The 20,927-nt window shown below is 39.1% G+C and overlaps 1 protein-coding gene across 1 annotated transcript in view; it reads right to left on the bottom strand.

The window, feature by feature from the left end:
- Sos2 (SOS Ras/Rho guanine nucleotide exchange factor 2) overlaps nucleotides 1–20,927 on the bottom strand; it is a 66,189-nt gene that overhangs the window by 4,085 nt on the left and 41,177 nt on the right. The window contains exons 6-12 of the mRNA XM_055595317.1: nucleotides 20,031–20,174; nucleotides 14,399–14,509; nucleotides 9,645–9,743; nucleotides 4,633–4,760; nucleotides 3,424–4,079; nucleotides 2,876–2,957; nucleotides 736–871 (exon numbers count right to left, since the gene is read on the bottom strand). Of these exons, the coding sequence (XP_055451292.1) occupies nucleotides 736–871; nucleotides 2,876–2,957; nucleotides 3,424–4,079; nucleotides 4,633–4,760; nucleotides 9,645–9,743; nucleotides 14,399–14,509; nucleotides 20,031–20,174 (1,356 nt within the window). The remainder of the gene's footprint in view (nucleotides 1–735; nucleotides 872–2,875; nucleotides 2,958–3,423; nucleotides 4,080–4,632; nucleotides 4,761–9,644; nucleotides 9,744–14,398; nucleotides 14,510–20,030; nucleotides 20,175–20,927) is intronic.

The raw sequence follows: 20,927 nt of genomic DNA, 5'->3' as shown, positions 1-20,927 counted from the left end.
AAAAAAAAAAAAAAACAGATGGTGTTTCAAGGGTCAGCTAGAACGCTAAAGCACTAACAGGTAGTAACCGGAGTAACTGGACATGGCAAGTACCAAGCAAGGCATAACCACTAAAATTAAATATACTTTCACATTACAATGATTTCTTAAACTAGCAAACGTCCGGGTATTTTGATGAGGAAAAAAAATTACAACTTCCACGAATACCTTGTACTGTCAGAGCATCCACAATTACTTTATTAGCATAGTGGAATGTAAAGGGGGAAAGCGGGGAAAGGCCAGAGTGCGCAGGTTTCTACGTGGCTATCCATAATCCCAGCAAGTGCCACTGTGGGGCGACACTGAGACCCCCTGGCCAGCTGGCCAGCTACACTCGCTTGTCTCAGGAAGTAAAGAGAAATCAAAGAAGACACACTAGATGTCAACCTGGGGACTGCACATGTGGCTGATGCTGCAGCACATAGGCCACACACACGCACACTTAAACATACACACATGCACACACCACAGAACAGGCAAAGGTGCATCAACATAATCTAACCCATAACAAAGATGACTCACATAACATGACATACTTAAATAATTAAACTACTTTAGGGCTACTTATTTAATAATTCTCCTTACAGAGGAAGAAATAAGGAAACAACAGAAATAAAGTTAAAAATAGAAGGGTCTGAATTAAAAACTAAGAACTTGTGTGTAAACTATATAATGAAAATATTTTTAAAATGTGACGTTAGGATCAAACCTAAGTTGTACAGGTTGGACATATTCCTTGCGAAATCTTTTCAGGTCCGCGCTGATTGGCTGCTCGCCTTTCTCCTGCGCCAATCTGTCTGCCTCAGTGGGTTCTGGTTCTGGAATTTCAAACCTAAGAATAAAATCAAGAGAAAAGAAATGTGTTCACACATAAATGAAAGAAACTCTGACTGCAATAGAAAAAATGTTTGACTCAGAAATCCTTTTCTATCATTACTCAGAAAGCAAAATTACCTCCTTAAGAAGGTGTGCACATAAGAAAACAGTCTTTGGCTATTTGGTACCAAGGTTTTGTATTATTTTCCTTTAAGAATTGATTTTTATTATTGTTGTTGTTATTTGTCCCTACAAGTGTATGTGTGCGAATGTAAATGTGTATGTGTGTGAGTGTGTGTGTGCGCGCGCACACTCGTGTCTCCCATGGAGGCCAGAGGCATTGAAGTTGGAGTTAAAAGCAATATGGGTACTGGGAACCACACTTGGGTGTTCTGGAAGAGCAGTTACATGTTCCTAACCCTGAGCAACCTTTCTAGTCCCTGTATTCTTATTTTTAGGTTTTTTTTTTCCTTTATTAATTACACTTTACTCACTTTGTAACCCCCCCCATGGTTCCCTCTCTCCTCCCATCCCAATCTCTCCCTTCCTCCACCCTCTGCCTGCATGCCCCTCCCCAAGTCCACTGATAGGGGAGGACTTCTTTTCCTTCCTTCTGATCCTAGTCAATTAGGTCTCATCAGGAGTGGCTGCCTTGTATTCTTCTGTGGCCTGGTAATGCTGCTTCCCCCTCAGGGGGAGGTAATTAAAGAGCAGGCCAATCAGTTCATGTCAGAGACAGTCCCTGTTCCTATTACAATGGAACCCACTTGGATACTGAACTGCCATGGGCTACATCTGTGCAGGGGTCTTAGGTTATCTCCATGTATAGTCCCTTGGTTGGAATAGCAGTCTCAAGAAAGACTCCTGTGCTCAGATTTTTTTGGTTCTGTTGCTCTCCTTATGGAGCTCCTGTCCTCTCCAGATCTTACTGTTTCCTACTTCTTTCCTAAGATTCCCTGTGCTCTGCCCAAAGGTTGCCCATAAGTCTCAGCATCTGCATTGATAGTCTGCAGGGCAGAGCTTTTCAGAGGTCCTCTGTGTCAGGCTCCTGACTTGTTCCCTCTTCTCTCCTTCTTCTGATGCCCATCCTCTTTGCCTTTCTGGATAGGAATTGAGCATTTTAGCAAGAGTCCTCCCTCTTGATTAATTTCTTTAGGTGTACATATTTTAGTAGGTTTATCCATTAAAAAATTTTATAGGTAGTACTGATCAGCACAGAAAATGTCCACATTTTATATTTTAAGTTATAAAGCATTTAAAACGTTACTTAATATACAGTAAAAACTTCAGTTCATATTTTAATATTTAAAAATTGTAATACAGAAAATGTTAATTTTTTGGCTCAATAATACATTATTTTAAAAAATAAGAAACACTATCTTTAGAGTAGTGGTTCTCAACTTGTGGGTCACAACCCCTTTGGCCAACCTCTGTCTCCAAAAATATTTACATTATGATTCATAACAGTAGCAAAATCACAGTTATGAAGCAGCAGCAATGAAGAGCACTTAATGTTTGGGATCATAACATGAGGAACTGTATTAAAGCGTTGCAGCATTAGGAAGGTTGAGAACCACTGTTTTAGAGATACATACAGAAATATTTAGATAAAATCCATGGACTAGAATCTACTTCAAAAATCTGTAGGAGCCATGAGATGAGTCAATGATTACTGATGCTGGATGATGGATAAAAAGGCTTAGGATAATAATAGTCTACTATCCTTGTATATATTTTGAAATTTATCATGACAAGTTTATTATGAAAGTAAAAGGTAACGAAGAATCTTTAAAGAAAAAAAAACTCTACTAAAATACGTAGTTTTTATCCTTTAAGCTTGTTTTTTGTTTCCCACTTGAAACCCTACTGCATACTAAAAAGCTCTCAGCAGCGAGGCTGTGTAAGCTCGTTGAAAAGAACAGTCATATTGCTGATGTACTCAAGTAATTCAAGAAATAACGAGTATTACTAGCACCTTTGCAAAGTACAAAATGTTAACATAAGTGAAATATGTCTTTACCGTTCTATCAGCAAGCTGAGCAATTCCTGTGGTTTACAAAATGAGCGATATGTAGTAAGAAATGTACGAACAAAATTGGGATCTGAAAAAGAAGAGATTACATGTTTAATTTACCCACTTTAAGTAACTCAAAGCACCACGTTTTCCTTTCTCTGCTGTTTTGACTTTGACTCCTCTGGATGTAGCTTTTTCCTGTCAGATGTAGTATTTCTCCCTCTCTCTTCCTTTTTTCTCACCTCACCCTGATACTGCCAAGGCCTCATGTAGCCAGGAAGGCTTCAAAAATCACTATGTAGCCGAGGATAAATTTCAACTCCTTATCTTCCTGTCTTCACTCAACTCTTCAAATGATTGGCCTAACCCATTTCTTGATAAATGAGAACAAGGATTATTCAAATAAGAATCATTTTCAAATTTAATTTTACAAATAAATACTTGATGAGCATTTACTGTCGCTGGAATTAGTGACGTGTTTATAACATGTTTATAACTCTGGTGTTTCCAGCATCAGGCCCCGACTCTTGGCAGCGCTTGCCAGCGTCACGCACCTGCGTACATGTGGTACGTTAGCCTCTCGATCAGTTTCACCACTGTCCCTCCTTTAATGATGGGGATTCCACTTCTGCTTGGCAAGCTGTCTTCAAACACAATGTTTTCCTCAGAGTCTTTCACCACAAAGCGATACACGTCTGGACTTGGTAGTCTCAGTGGCTGCTCATTTTCCTCTTTCAACAGTACAGAATCCAGCATTCTATCTAGGGTACTTCGATAGTGAAGGGAGATAAGGGCTGCCATCCAGTTATTTTTCTCTTCAGCTGACTTAGCAGCAAATATTACACTGTTTTCATCTTTGGATACCAATTCAAAAGCATGTTTGTATTCACAAGTGTCTTCTTTATCACAGATTTGAATTTTCCTCATGACAAACTTTTCTTTTAATCTGTATTCTGCACTACTATAACCTGGAAGTCGGGTCTGGCCATGATTAGTTTTACAGCTGATCATTAATCCGTCAAAAAGAAAAATATGCCTTTCATGTTTAGCACCAATTCTGGTCAATGGTCCTTCCATTATGAACTCGTTACAACACTGTCCAATATCTTTTCCTTCCCACCCATCTATGTTTTTCTGAATTTCATTCATTTTTTTGATAGCCAGATGCTTGCTTCTTAGTTGACGATTGTAAAAGAGGCAAACAGGATCCCTAAAAAAAAAAAAAAAAGGCCTGGTAAATTTGGCTTATTCAATAGTGATGACTATGCAATCCCAAATCAAATAACAAAAGTATTAAATTGTGTTGAGAGGTATAATGACTGAGTATATGCTTAGCATGTAAAAAAGCCCTGGGGTTGAATACCCAGCATTCAAAAGCTTAAATAACCAGAGATTAAATTATATCACTAACAATTATTTTCTTCTAGTCCTGCCCCTGAATACCAACTGACTCAATTTTACTATTGTCAAAGTTGAATATACAGCTGAATATTTCATTCCTAGAGCCATAAGAACTAAAATTACAGATAAATTCCACAATCCTTGCAGAAAAAAATATAAAATTTCACAAAATATATATGTATATTTAAATTTATTAAATATATCCTAACAATGTAACAATATAATTTTTTTACTGAAACAGACCAAAAAAAGACAAGCATAACTTTCAAGAGTGCAACGTCATTCTGTATCACACTCGGGAAAAGTGGGCATAAACAGTGAAGGAAGCATAAACATTCATATTTGGCACAGTCTAGAATTACCCAGGTCGGCGTCTAGGTGAATGCTGCTTGTAAATGCGGTCCATGCTGCCTTGTAGGTTCATGAGGGCAGTGATAGCTTGATTCAAACACTCTCTGTCTTCCTGCTCTTCACTGCATGCTTTCAACTGCTAAGGGGGAAAAGATAAGATTACATTGCTTGGTTCTATCTTAACGTCTCTGTAGTTAAAAGTGGCAACAGATATTTAAGGCTTCTGTAGATTTAACGCTGCGGTTTGAACATGCAGTACCTTCCATAGGCTCGTGTCTATGGAAGATGGTAGTCCTGTGTGGGGAAGGCTGTGGAGCCAGGAGGACCTGGAGCTTCCCATAAGGGCACACAGTAAGGTTCTGCAGCCTGGCCTGACTTCCTGTCCTCTGCTTCCTGACTGAGGATGCTGCCATGCTTTCCCCACCGTGTGGACTGTGTCCCTTCTTCAACAGTAAACCAAAGTACTCCTTCCTTGCTCATGCTGCTTTTTGTTAGATATCTGGACACAGTAAAAAGACTAGTATAGTTTATAATAAAGACAGCTGTAACTTTATATAATTATATATACTATCTGACCCCTTAAAACCAACCTTCTTTCAACAAATACAATAAAATATAAAGTATTATCAGCATAATAATCAATAAATACAACTGTGAAAATGAGTCATAAACTTTCCATCATACAAAATAATTTAAAGCATGATGCTTAAAAGTTACTTGTAGGGCCAGCAAGATAGCTCAATGGGTAAAGTGCCTGCTACACAACCCTGACATGAGTTCAAGCTGCACAAGAACTAGACCCACAGAGTTTGCCCTCTGCTTCCACAAGTGTCCGCAGATGCCCATATCCCATCACAACTGAAAAACAGCTTTATTTTCCCCTCAAGACAGGGTTTCTCGGTATAGCCTTAGCTGTCCTGGACTCACTTTGTAGATCAGGTTGGCCTCAAACTCACAGAGATCCACCTGCCTCTCTGCTTCCAGAGTGCTGTGATTAAAGGTGTGTATGTATGTACGTATATATGCATATATATATTAGATAGATAGATTTTAATAAAGATGGATGCTGATGACATACACTGTCTATAGGCTTTTTTTTTTTATTGATTAAAACCTCTAATAGCAGCAGCAGTGAAATTCTACCAAAACCAGAACTGCCCTAAATTCAATTATAAAGCTACTAAATTTCCCTTCTCCCTAAGCATTCAAGCAAATTTCTTGACATGTCACCTCCGAACAGTCATACAATAACTATAAGTTTGTCAAAGCAGAAGTCAGGAGAGTTAGAATTCCCCAGTAGTGACAATAGCCAGGCAGTATAATCTTAGTCTAAAACCTCCTCTTTAAAAAAATATTTAAAGTACCTAAAATTGGTGCTGGAGAGATGGTTCAGCCATTGGGAGCACAGGCTGCTCTTAAATAGGACTCAGGTTCAATTCCTACCCCCCACATGGTAGCTCACACCTGTCTTTAACTGTAGTCCCTGGGGATCCAACACCCTCTTCTGGTGTCTGTGGGTACCAGGTACACACAAGATATATATGCAGGCAAAACACCCATACACAAGATATACATGCGGGCAACACACCCATACACAAAAAATAAAATAAAATAAAAAACCCTAAAATTTCTCTCTGCAAAGGCTTGTCATCAACCTCAATGTAGTTTAATATAGGGTAGATAGCAGACTGTAACTTATCATTATGTAGTTGTTTTCCATCTTTGCTTTACCATAAATCTAAATTTGAAAAATAAAAATCAGGTATGTTTGTATTATGGTCACAGTCTTGGAGTATCACCTGTGCAGGTACTTTAAACTAAAACTGTCTTCTCCCAGACTGCTTCCTACACCTAAAGGTATGCAGCACTCATGAGTCAGATGGTCTCCCATGCTCTTAGGATTCTGTGCCACTGAATGCGCAGTGGGGCTTACCCAAGAATAGCGCTAAGCTAAAACAACATCACAAAATGTCACTCACATGCTGATAGAAAATGTTTGAAAATATGATTCTGATAAAAGACTCATGATTTATACAGAATTCTTATCACTAAATTATAAAACCACCTGATTAAAAGATGAACAAAAGATGTAAATACCTTTTTTCCTAAAGAAGATAACAGAAATGGTTCACAAAAATATGGCAAAAAGAAGTCAGTACCATTAATTCTTAGGGAAATCAACAGCAATCAAAAGGTAAGTGGCCTTAGGTGTCTAACAAAAACTGGACTTCAAAGGCTGGGGTATGCCACTTAAAGGAACAGGTCTCTCAAAGCTGTGTTTCTAGGCCTCACTGATCATATACTACACAGTCTCTTCTGTTATTAATAAACTGCAACCTGTCCTTTTCTGGTTGGCACTGTTTTGCTGTTTGAAATCATAGATGACAGATACTTTTTAAAAACTTTTTATTACATTTACTTATTTATTTTGTGTGCACGTATGGGTGTGAGAATGTCACAACACGTGTGGAAAGCAGAGGCACCTGCAGGAGTCGCGTTTCTTCATCCACCATTTGGGTCCTGGAGATCAAACCCAAGTTGTCAGGCTTCATAGCAAGCACTTTTACCCTTTACACGTCTCTCTGCATACATACGCATGCAGTATGTTCTGGAGCAGTGGTTCTCAGCCCTCCTGATACTGCGGCCCTTTAATATAGTTTCTCATGTTGTGGTGACCCCCACTCAAAAATTATTTTTATTGCTACTTCATAAGTATAATTTTGCTACTATTATGAACTGTAATGCAAATATCTGTTTTCCAATGGTCTTAGGTGACCCCTGTGAAAGAGTCATTTGGCCCCCCTAAAGAGGTCACATCCCACAGGTTGAGAACCATAGCTCTAGAGTATTTGCTCATAGGTAAAAGTGTAATAGAGTACATATTTTCCAAATTTAATAACGTCAAACCTTTTCCAAAGCTGGTTGTACAGTTTACACTATTACCAGGACGTATGCTAGTTCAGGTGGCCTTTTCTCCTTGTTCTCAGACTGTTAAATAGGTCGTCTGGTGTACAAGTAATGGTTGTGGTCTTAATTTGCATTTCCTGACTACTAATACTTTTAAATGTGTGATTACTGGCTTTTGAATAACCTTCTTTGGTAGGTCATTCAAACCTTCTGAGGTTTGAAGCATCTTCTTTCTGTGACTAATCTCCATTCCATGTTCCTATTCTTACTGTTGTTGTGTGTTAATTACAGAATCTGAACTTGCAGCTTCATTAATCAGACATAGTGGTTTCTGTCTGTTGGTCATTCCCTGAAGCTTTAAAGCACCTCACCATGAAAGAGCTTCTTTTCTCACGTCTAGTGCCTCAGGTGGTGTCTGCTCCCCTTTAAAGCAGAAGAGAAAGATGGCGCTTTTCTGGTAACCACCCAGTCTCACTCTCTCCCTCAGTCCTACCTAACCCCAGACAGCACATGAGCACTTCTGCCTGTTTCCACCTTGTTCTCCTTTTGTGAATATAATTCCAGTATACCTTGCCCAATAACATTTTCTTTCTCAAATTTTCTTTATTGCTCTTCAAGTGAACCAGCTTTCTACTTGACCATTCTGTACCCACCTTTACGGCCCCAAATTACTAATCTGGTTTGGATTGCCTGCTTAGACTTTGTCCATTGACTCTGCAGCTAATAATCCTGAAATAACAGCTAGACTAATACTACAGCTGCCTTTCAGATACCTAGGCAAAGAATTTACTTGGTGGTTTCTAATGAACATGTATCTCAAGAATACATTTTTATGGTGTCTCATTATGCATTAAGTGCCTGGAGTTCATCACTGCTTTCCTGTGCCACGGAGATCCTGAAGCTTTGGTTCTGCAGGACTGGCTCCTTTATGTAACAGTTCATAGAGGAGGTAGATGCTGGGGTGGGCCAACCCAAAGCCCTGGTTCTGGGCCTGCGTAGGAGCCGAGTTGGTCAGCCTACCAGCTTTCCTGCACCCACACCACCAAGGCCGGCTCTGCAGCATGCTCTGGCTGGCTCACCTAAGTGCTGCAGCCAGCAAGGGGTGGGCCAGTTCTCCCTGGATCCTTCACCCCTGCCTACTGTACCAGGGACAGCTCTGTGGGCCAGCTCTCCCACTCTCATGACCTTGGAGCCCTCTCTCCTTTTCAAGTCCTCTCTTTTGTTCTGAACTCACAGAGTAAAGTAATTTCTGCCTGTAAGGGTGCATACCTACCTTATATAAACAATTCATAATTTTATCTATAACATTGTTCAAAATTTTCATTGAACCAGAGCAATAACTCATTGCAAAGAACATTAGCAAGTAAAGATATCTGGACAAAAGTATACACTGTGTAACACACTGTGACACACTGCCATTTCCATGATGAGATTTTTAAATTTTTATTGTTATTTTTATTTTATTTTAATCTTTTGGGGAGGCTGCAAGGGCAGACGGTGGATAATAAGAGATGGCTTAATGAGTAGGACTTGGGTATATGATGTGAAATTCACAATCAATTAAAAGTTTTAAAAAGGGGGTGGGGAGAAGAAGGAAGCACTGGCAATGCGTGAGGGGAGTGGGAGGAGTTGTAAACTAAATTAAGATACATTGTTTACATGTATGAAACGGTCACATAATAAAAGCTATTCTGTAATAATTCTAAAATTAAAAATGTTTTCGATGGTTAGTACTGTGGATCTCCAAAAAATTAATTTTAAAAAGAAAATACTCTTCCATTAAGGTTGATAATTTGAGCATCTATGTTACAAAACTACAGACAAAAATTAATTTCCTTATATCTGTCTATAAAATGAAAATGATATGAAAAGTGGTAAAATCAATAGGAGTTTCTCCAATATCCTTGGATAGAAGTTTGAAATGTTAGTCTGTATTCTTCTCAGTTCTTGTGTGTTTGTTGGCCAGTTAGAGATAAGCCCAGGCTTTGCATGGCAGACAAGCATTCTACCACTGAGCTCAATCCCTAGGGCCTAGGACATTATATCAATCAGATCAAAAATTAAGTTGTAGGCTTTATAAATCTAACGACTTTGTTACAGGAAGCTTCTGCCTTACCTTTAATAACTCAAAGTAATGCCAACAGTGATACACTGGCACCAGCATGAGACGTGGAAGGACGTAACGAACAGCCTCCTTAAAGCCATCAGCAATGGACTGCAAAGTAAAAAGACATAGCACATCTCTGAAACCAGTGGCACATAACAGCAGAGCCTCAAGAAGGCAGCTCTGAAGTACAAGATTCAGAGTCGTCAAGGTGACAATCCGAAGTACATCTACTGAAAGTGAGGTGCTAGAAATCAGGTTCACCTCCCTATCCTGCACATCACTGAGAAGACATGTTTCTGCATCCATTACATGGCAAAGTGCCTTTCACAATGTTGTCTACAGATTTTCTTCAAACATCTGGGTTTCCACATACTCTAAAGAAAATTTTAAAAGCTATTCACTGTAAGTTAGGCTAGTCAAAGTGGCATACACATGTAATCCCACCTGAGGGAAGCCAAGGAAGGATGGTTGCATAATACGGGCCATTCTAGCTACAGACCTAGAACCTATCTTAAATTTGCAGGCAAATGGTGGGAACTGGAAAACCTTCCTCAGTGAGGTATCCCAGAAGCAGAAAAACACACAGGGTATATACTCACTCATAAATGGATATTTATAAATGGATAAATGGATAAACCTACCGAAATCTATACACCTAAAGAAATGAATCAAGAAGGAGGACCCTAGCTAAACGGCTCAATCCACATTCAGAAAGGCAAAGAGGATGGACATCAGAAGAAGAGGAAAATGGGGAACAGGACAGGAACCTGACACAGAAGACCTCTGAAAGGCTCTACCCTGCAGGGTATCAAAGCAGACGCTGAGACTTATGGCCAACCTTTGGGCAGAATGCAGGGAATCTTATGAAAGAAGTGGGAAATAGTAAGACCTGGGTAGGACAGAAGCTCCACAAGGAGAACAACAGAACTAAAAAATCTGAGCACAGGGGTCTTTTCTGAGACTGATACTCCAACCAAGGACCATTCATGGGGATTACCTAGAACCCCTGCACAGATGTAGCCCATGGCAGTTCAGTATCCAAGTCGGCTCCATAGTAATGGGAACAGGGTTGTCTCTGACATGAACTGATTGGCCTGCTCTTTGATCACCTCCCCCTGAGTGGGGAGCAGCCTTACCAGGCCACAGAAGATGACAATGCAGCCAGTCCTGATGAGACCTGATAGACTAGGATCAGAAGGAAGCAGAGAAAGACCTCCCTTATCAGTGGACTTGGGGAGGGGCATGTGTGGAGAAGGAGGAGGGAGGGTGGGATTGGAAGGGGAGGAGGGAGGTGTTCATGGGGGGGATACAAAGTAAATAAAGTGTAATTAATAAAAATTAAACAAACAAACAAAAGAAACAACAGCCAATAAATAAAAGGAAATATTAGAAGTTCAAATAATTACAAAGAATGTATTTAAGGATGTTGTATACTATAAATGTTTCTAAAATATATTTCTCCAATGAATAAAAACAATTCAGAGTTAGCTTGTTTATGAAAAATATCTAGCATTTAGCTCAACTGACAAAGTTAACTCTGCTTACAAAATGAACAGCCGTGTCAGACAGGGTTTGTCAGGAGCCTGGCGAGATTAATTTCTTTTAGCACTTGCTCTTGATGGTCCGCATGCTCCTGTTTTCCAAAACATCACACTGAAGTCTAACCCCCATCCTCAAGAATGAGGCTGATAACCTGATAAGGGCCTAAGGGAACATGGAGTCCCCTTCCTCAGACCATGAATATGCCAGCATTGTGAATCTGAAATCCCCAGCCTCCAGGGCAGTGAGAAGCAAGTTTCATCTTTTTAGTTACCCAATGGATAGCATTTTGTTGCGGCTGAATCATCGACAAGAAAAGCATTAAACTACTTACTACTGATCTGAGTCAGTCAGCGTAGTATTTCTAGCTAGGACCAATTCAACACTTTAAAGCTAGTCTACAAAGACCATCTACTTTATTAATTTGCAGTGAAATGGCTATTCAAGTGTAGTCTCAAATTTCTGCACTGCTAATTTTCAGTAGAAAGACTTGTTTGATAATAACATGAGCTAACATTTGTTGAATGTGTAATCAGTGAAGTATAGTGCTTTTTATGTATATATTTTATGTATACATATGTATGTATAATTGGGCGTATAATGTGTAAATAATGGCTATATACATTATATAGCCATCAATTCCAGGACTGCCTGATCTGCACATGTTCTACCACTGAGCTACATCCCCAGCCTCCTGACATCATTTTCTCATTTGCTTTTGTTTTCTGCTGTTTTAAAGACAGGGTCTCATGTAGCTCACACTGGCCTCAAACTTGTAGCAATTCTCCTGCTTCAGCCTCCTGTGTGAGAATACAGGTGTTTAAATCACCAAACCTGACTTTTCACTCTACAGTTTCTAAACATGTATTTTGTTTCCTTTTTAACGATACATCCCTTCAACTGAATGGTAATTTAAAGTTAATACAAATGAGTCTGACCACAAAAAATGGTCTTATCTAACTCTTAATTTAACTGTTTTCTGGAGCTAAGGCTTTCAAAATCAGATCCTTAAGGACTAGAATGTAGAACATTTGCTAGGTGAGCACAGGGCACCGGGTCTGAGTCCTTAAACCCTCCTTCCCAGTCCCTCCCCAGATTCTACAGATTCAAATCTCACAGAAAAGTCTTCCTGGTGGTTATTAGTGCTTTGCTTTGCTTTGTTTTGACCTGGAAATCGAAACCAGGGCTTTATATGTTACATTAGGTAAGTGTTCTGCCACCAAGCTACAAACACAGCTTAGACTTCCTTCCTAATAGAATAAAAACAAAACAAGAACTACATTCTTGGCGTGTTTAGTGTTCTAGGTCCTAAGATAAAGGCTGCCAAGTTTATGGTTTATATGAATTACAGCTGATTTTTTAAATCCCATTTTGAAGTAAACTTTTGAGCATTAAACAAGATTTTTATTCTACTTTGATAGATTTCTGAGGGTGGTACACTAGAGGCTAATGAAGGTTATTCTTATTAAAAATGGCAGGGAGAAGACAGTCATTCAGATTCAAATGTTAGATCTGAGCCAGGTGTTGTTGTACACACCTGTAACCCTGGATACTCAGGAGGTCAAGACAGAAGGATCACAATTTTGAGACCAGCTTGTACTGTGTAATGTAGTTGTACACTATCTTAAACATAAAAATGAAAAAAGGCTGTGGATGTAGCTCAGTAGCAGAGCATTTGCCTAGCAGACAGGTCCTGAGTCTCTACGAACACACATACATACAGAGAGAAAGAGAGAAAGAGAGAGAGCACGCTCCATATTTGAAGGGTTGATAGTCCAGTAAAAAACAGTTCAAGAGAGTCAATTATATGAAAATGTCCAACACACACATACAGATACATTCTCTCTCTCTCTCTTTCACACACACAAGTACATGCACAAGCACACCCACAGGAATGTTATGGCCTAGAAACAGAATTAAAAATAAGCAGCACATACAGGGGGTGATGTAACCAAGACAGCATGGAAGCACTGAGGCCGGGAGTGATAACAGAACTTGAACAAGAACAACAAAGGAGACTAAGAAAGCAGAGACAACAGGAACTGGAGTATTACAGGAGCCAAGGGACAAGAAGGGGCTTAACAAATACTGCTTAACTAAAATATTCTCTGGATAAGTAAGTAAGTTTTGTCCAAGCAGTTTTGAGTGTTGTAACTTGATTAGGACACAGAAAGAAGTGAAAAATTACACAAAGACAGCTCACCGCCCAGTGAAAAAAGAAAGGAAGAGTAGCTGGAGAGACATAAGGCTGCTTCACTTGTTTGCTTGTCTGAGGAGCATGTAGGAGGAAAGAGCTGTCCCAGAAGTCTCCATAATTAACAAGCTGTCAAATACCGTCTATGCAGCATAACGTTCATAAATGTTGACAGAATAAAGCTGTAATTCTATCTGACTCTACTTATCTTCATCTAACCTAGAAAGTATTTATACTCTTTTTATAAGGTATCTGTCTCCTTTGAAAAGAAGATTCAATTTTCTATTTACGCACATGTAGGTGCCTATGGAGTCCAGAAGAGGGGTTATCAGATCCTGGAGCTGGAGTGACAGACAATTTTGAGCCACCCAATGTGGGGGACCCAGGAACTGAACTTCAATTCTCTACAAGAGCAGCAAGCTCTCCTGAGGCTGAGCCATTTCTCTACCTTCCTTTAAGCTGTATGACTGCGGAAGAAGTATTGTTACATATGAAATTATTCTGAACTATTAATTTATCCTTATCGTTCCCCCACAGTTCCTAAAATAGCATTTCAGCTTCCTCTCTATATCCCTGTCTACTAAGTGTGGATGTTCTACATTAAGAACAGACCGAAAGACCTTGAGGCCAGGGCGCTTTTCTTGGAAGTACCAGATCTTGAGTTAGACCCCAGCACTCAGGTGAAGAAAGCTGGGCATAGTGCCCTGTGCTTACAGGCCCAGTGTGGAGGAGGTGAGGAGGCAGAGCCACACACTTGCTGGCTAGCCCACTAGCCTGCTAAGTAGATTCCAGGCCAGGGAGAGACTGTCTCCAATAAAAATGTGGACAGAACCTAAGAGACAACATCTGACATTTTTTCCTCACCACACACATGCACGTAGACATTCTTGCATGTACACACATGCACGCATGCACACACACACAAAGGATTTGAAGGACTAATAAGACTTTCCCCACTTTCTTTAGAAAGATAATGAAGCATTTCTTTATTTCACGATAAAAATAGTAACAAAACTGAACTCAAGTTTACCTGAAAGTGTAAAGCAACTGCAGGTCTGGCCATCAACTTACTGAAGTGGTCATGAAACTCTGGTGAAAGGATGTCCTGCGAGAGCGTTTCATAGGGATCAAAAGCTTGCTCCTGTTTTTAAAAAGCACAGAGAGTTAGGTTTAAGGAAAACATTTAATACTAATATGGTACAGATTATATAATGACAAGATTTTGTTCATGTTTCCAGCTACATCTTATGACTTTTTTCTACTTTTCTGAGAAAATAATAGTTATGGTACAGGGGATACATTTTTTAAAAATATTAATCATGGACCTTAAACAACAGATAAATAGTAACAAGCCTTAAGACTAAATAACTGATTTTTATGGTACCCAACTATTAAAATGCATATTTTATCTCTAGAAAATTTTAAGCCTATTTGTTCGTAAAAGAAAGCTATAAATGCAAAGTTACTTATGTTGGAATAAATTTACTAAATGCTATTTTTTTTAAATTGACCAGTCTTTATTTTTAAACAATTTATTATTTATTGCATGTGCATTGGTGTTTTGCCTGCATGTTTATCTGTGAGGGTGTCGGATCCCATGGAAATGGAATTACAAACAGTTTTGAGCTGCCATGTGGGTGCTAGGAATAGAACCCAGGTCCTCTGGAAGAAAAGCCAGTGCTCTTAACACTGAGCCATCTCTCCAGCCCCTAAATGCTATTCTTAAAGGAATTAAAATGAATACCTTTGTCTTATCTACTCTACAGTTTCCAAAATTACAAAAGAGTAAATACACAGTAAACTAATAACACAAAAACTGTTTAAGTCCATATTTATAAAAATTATATTTATAAAAATATAAAATATATTTATAAAAATGTATAAGAATGATCAATAATCTTAAAGTTTAGTTAAGACATTTATTTCCTTTTTGTACCTTAAAAATACAAAATAAGGGACTGGAGCAAGAGCTAGAAGTTAAGAGCACCAGCTGCTCTTCCAGAGGCCCAGAGTCCAGCTCTCACCCACTGGACAACCATCTGTTGTGCCAGTTTCAAAGGATCTGATGGCCTCTTCCAGGCTCCACAGGTACCAGACACACATGTGATGCACTGACGTACATGCTCACACACAGACATAAATATATACATTTTTTAAGAAAATAAACCAGGGGTCTTATAAAGCAGAATAAACAAATACCAACATGTTTTAGCTAGGTAGACACTGAGAAAGCAGAATTCCTGTCCACTGCTAGGAATGTTAAAATACAGCCCAGCCCTTCAAAAACTAAGACAAATTCACCACATGATCCAGTATTCTTATATATGCTGCATTAACGGAAAACACTACAGCATTAAACAGCATTCTTAAAAATGGAACAACAAAACATGAATATGATACAGGCTGTGCATTCCCTCTGAGACATGCTTCAAACACAGAAGTGTTTCCGATTTTAGAGGTTTTTGGGGTTTTGGAATACTTACATAGACTTTACTGGTTAAGTCTATGAAAGTATCTCTAGTCTACAAATTGAAAATCCCAATTTCTTAGTGCAGGTTCAGAGTGATAGATTTCAGGGTATGTCAGCCTTCAGATCTGCAGGATGTTCTAACTAGGTGGAGCATGTATCAGAACATCACTCATCCAGAGAAGAAATGGTGGTCTGACATGCACCAGCATGGCTAACCTTACAGCATTATGCTAAATGAACCAAAAAGCCAGAGAGGACAAACATCCTATGAGCCCACTTATTTACAGAGATGGAAGATGATGAGTGGCTACCAGGAGCTGGGGCGGGGGGTGGGGGAGAGTGTAGTGTGCAGGGGAAGGATCCTATTACTGTTCACTGGGTGGTTTTATTTTTGAGATGATGAATTAGTTTTGGCTGGTCATGATGATATAATATTAAGAATTTATTTACAATCACTGAACTACTTAGTGAACTACATATTTATAAATAATTAAAATACAGTCAGCGGGATGGCTCAGCAGACAAAGAAACTCGCCACCAAGCCTAGTAACTTAAAGATTCATGGGACCCATAGGACAGAAAGCAGAACCAACTCTTGCAAGTTGTTCTCTGGCCTCTACATGCATACACACATTACACGCATACACACACACATGCACACAAATACATCTACTAAAAAAGTGGTTAACATTCAAATGTTATTTTCTTATATAATCAAAATTAAAACAAAATTAATACAGCATTTAGAAGCAAAGTACATTTTAGGGCATAGAAAATTAATGAGACAATAAATTACTCTCAAAATAAAATGTTATTAAGAACAAAGGCTGAACCAGACACTGAAACTCAGGCCTGTAACCCCACATTCAGAAGGCTGACACAAGAGAACTGAAAGTTAAAGGTCAGTATGAGATTTGCAGCAGGATTCTGTGTCTCAAAAATCAGAAACAAACACAAGCTAATGCTCAGGAACAAAATGGACAAAATAAAAGTGAACTCTATTTTCAGAAGATACAGGCAGAGATTATGGAAGTAGGTGATTATTGTATATGAAATCTAAAGCAAAACTTTTAAAGAACCAATTTCCTCTGTTCTCCTTTGTGAAGTTCCTGTTCCCTCCAGGTCCTTCTATCTCACTTTTCTTCCATAGGGTTGCCAGCACTCTGCCCAAAGTTTGGCTATGAGTCTCAGTATCTCCTTTAATGCCCTGGTGGATAGAGTCTTTCAGAGCCTTTGTGATAGGCTCCTGTCCTATTCCTTCTCTTCTACTTCTGAATGAGGATTAAGCATCTTCCCTAGGGTCCTACTTGTTGTTTAGCTTCTTTAGCACTATAGATTTTAGTATGCTTATTTTAGTATGTTTATTTAGTATGTTAAGCTAATATCCACTTATAAGTGAGTATATACCATATGTGTCTTTCTGCTTCTGGGATACCTCACTCAGGATGATTTTCTTTTCTTTTTTTTTTTAAATTAATTACACTTTATTCACTTTGTATCCCCCCCATTAGCCCCTCCCAATCCCACCTTCCCTCCCCCTTCTGCACACATGCCCCTTTAAAAATATATTTATTTATTTATGCATATGAGAGCTTTTAGCTGCATGTACACGTGTATGACAGAACAGAGCATCAGATCCCATTATAGATGATTATAGATGTGGTTGCTGGGAATTGAACTCAGGACCTCTGGAAGAGTAGCCAGTGCTCGTAACCTCCAAGCCATCTCTCCAGCCCAGGATGATCTTTTCTAGATCCCACCATTTGCCTGTAAATTTCATGATTTCCTTGTTTTTAATTGCTGAGTAGTATTCAATTGTGTAAATGTACCAGGGGGCTGCAGAGACCAATACTCCAACCAAGGACCATGTATCGAGAGGACCTAGAACCCCTGCTCAGAGGAAGCCCATAAGCTGCTCAGTTTCTGAGTGGGTTCTCTAGTAAGGGGAACAGTGGCTGTCTCTGACATGGACTCAGTGGTCAACTCTTTGATCACCACCCACTGGGGGGAGCAGCCTTGCCAAGCCACAGAGGAAGATGATGCAGCCAGTCTTGATGAGACCTGATAGGCTAGGGTCAGATAAAAGAGGAGGAGGACCTCCCTATCAGGGGGCTAGGAGAGGGGCATGGGAGGAGATAAGAGAGGGTGGGTGGGACTGGGAGAGGATGAGAGAGGGGGCTGCAGAAGGGATACAAAGTGAATAAATTGAAATAAATAAATAAATAAATAAATAAAAACATATACTCATAAATGTATACTTTTTAAATAAAGAATTATTAGCCATAAAAAAGAACCAATTTCCATAGGGGGAAAATGGCCATTGAGTGTGTGAAGATCCCAACATGTTTTTTTTTTTTTTAAACAGGTAATATAAGTACAACATATATACTCATTCATCATAACAATAACACACTTATACTGTGTAAAAATGTTACTTGTGTGTGTCCTCGTGTCCACATGCTGCAGTGAGCAAGTGGCAGTCAGAAGACAACTTGCAGAAGTCAGTTCTTTCTTTCTATGTGGGTCTGAGGATTAACCAGGTTGTAAGTCTTGCTGGCAAGCACCTTTACTTGCTTACCCATCTTGCCAGCCCTATATATTTGTAATTTTATACTTAAAAATTATGCTTAAGTATATTTACTAACATGGAAAATATGACAGAATGAAAAACACAAAACAAGAGAATATTATTCTTGTAAATATACACATAGCTTTATAAAATGCACAGAGCATATTTATATAAGGATAAATGTAGGGGGCTAGAGAGATGGCTCAGTGGTTAAGAACATTAGCTGCCCTTCCAGAAGACCTGGGCTCAAGACTCAGTACCCACATGGTAGCTCATACTCTCTGTAATGGCCTCCTTGGGTACTGCATACACGTGGTACACAGACATACATGCACACATCCAAACATATAAAATAAACAATTTAAAAAAGAATGTTATAAGTCATAGTAGCCATATTTATATTTCAATTTAACACGTTTACAAAAATGTATATCATTTTTACAATCATTTAAAAGAACAAAATGAGATTTCAAAAGGCCTTTGATTTTTAAAAATGAAGTCTAAAAACCACAAAAGCTAAAGAATAGTATCAACATTGTTTTCTTTACCTTAAATGTATTAACTTAGTATTAAAGAATTCCTGCATGTTATTAGTATATAAGCTTTCACAATAAGCGCTACCATAAGTACACTATAAAGAAAGTTTCAGAAGCTAGGCACAAGCATGCTCTTGCATCCTAGCTACCTGAGAGGCTAGGGTGTAGAGGAATTTTAATTCAGAACATAGCTGCTCTGGCAAGAGATCCTATCCAAAGACCTTAAACACACCTGTAATCCAGGAGACAGAAGCAAGCAGATCTCAGTTCAAGGCCAGCGTGTTATAGCACAAGTTTCGGTAAAGACAAGTTTAGATGCAGGTGTGGTAATATATGCCTTTAATCTCAAAAATGAAGATAAAAGTTAGGAAGCACCCATGTTTGAAAGTGATGTCTAATTGAGTGGCAGAAAAAGTGACAAATCAGAGAAAGATTTGACATAATCAAATCAAATATGCCCAACTTTCAAGAGAATTTAGAGAAAAGGGAAGCTACATAAGGGAGCTTGTGTATGAGAATGAGGAGAGAGGAGGCAGTTTTACCAGGATAGTCATAGAGAGACAGGTTTCAGAGAAAGAACGTAGGTGAAGACTGAATGAGCCAGAGAAAGAGAAGGAGCCAGAAGATTAGAAAAGATTGTTGGGGTTAGTTGGAGATCAATTCAGGAGCCTAGAGAGAAGCCAGATTGAATAAATCAGCTGGGAGAGGAGTTTGAGTCAGAACGGCTGAGTTGAACCAGCCAGCCCAGAGCACAGTAAGGACAAGTCAGTGTGAGTTTATTCAGCAGTAAGTCTCAGAGGCTGAAAACATTCTAGGCCTAGGTTAGATAGTATGGAGACTAGAAGCTTCCAGGACTAGGCATAGGTTAGCAGACGGACAGTAAGCCTCCGAGACAACTGAAACAGGCAAATAAAAGTTCATTTTACACTAGGACATCAGGGTTGTAAGTTCAAAGCTGCAAACATAACTGAACCTTGAGTATTTTTTATAGTAGTCAGCAGAGCCTCTGAATTTTACAAAAAATATGAAATTTCTTGATACAATTTTAAGACTTTAATGACTGTTGAAAGTGGTTTTGTATACTTACCTCTGCTAAATCTTCAAAACAGCTGCCAGCTAATGGATGAGGACTACTTTCATCTGTCATTTCTACTGTGTCTTCAATTAAACCTAAAAGTTTCACAGTCAATTCGTGTATATCTGAAATGTTACTGAAAATCTTTTCAATTTCCTGAAAAAGAAAAGAGGTTAAGGGTGAGAATCATGCTTACACATTACCACACGAAACAGAAGTGGGCTGAGGAGATGGCTGAGTGTATACCACACAGGCATAAAGACTTGAGTTCAGAGCCCAGCATTCGGGCCAGGTGTGCTGGTGTGCATTTGTGATCCTGGGGAGAGGGGCAGAACCAGCTGGCTCCCTGCTGCTCCAGGACCAGCCTAGCAGAATAAATGAGCTCCAGGCTCACAGACAGAACCTGTCTCAACAGGAGGGGAGTAGTAGGATGGCTCAGCTGGCGCAGAGTCATCTGAGTTCCAGCTCCAGGACATATATGGTGAAGAAAGAACCCGTTCCCACAGGTTGTCCTCCATGTGCACGTATATGTTTGTGTGTGTATACACACGCATGCATGCACACACAATATATAGAAGTGTTAAAAATGTATTTTCACCTGGTCTAATGAAAGACATGTCAACCATGAATACAATGACAATTTTAAGAAGCTCTTGAACCAGAGGATGTAAATATACTAGAAAATATAAATTCTAGATAGATTGAATTTATAATCCTCAAGTCTCATACATCATGAACATTTCCTTATATAAAATAACACTGGTATTTATGTTTGAAATTGGCTGAGATGGTAAAAGAATGAAGGTCTCAGAGAGTAAACTAACAACAATGGCTAGGATCAGAATGAAAATGACTCCTAATCTAGATGTAATATGGTTGTTCAATTTATTGCTCATGTTCTAGGTTTTG

Source organism: Psammomys obesus, unplaced genomic scaffold (genome assembly GCF_907164565.1).
Source record: "Psammomys obesus unplaced genomic scaffold, mPsaObe1.curated_primary_1811, whole genome shotgun sequence".
NCBI classification, from domain to species: Eukaryota; Metazoa; Chordata; class Mammalia; order Rodentia; family Muridae; genus Psammomys; species Psammomys obesus.
The sequence above is the reverse complement of the archived record's forward strand: the minus strand, read 5'-3'. Positions and strand labels throughout refer to the sequence as shown.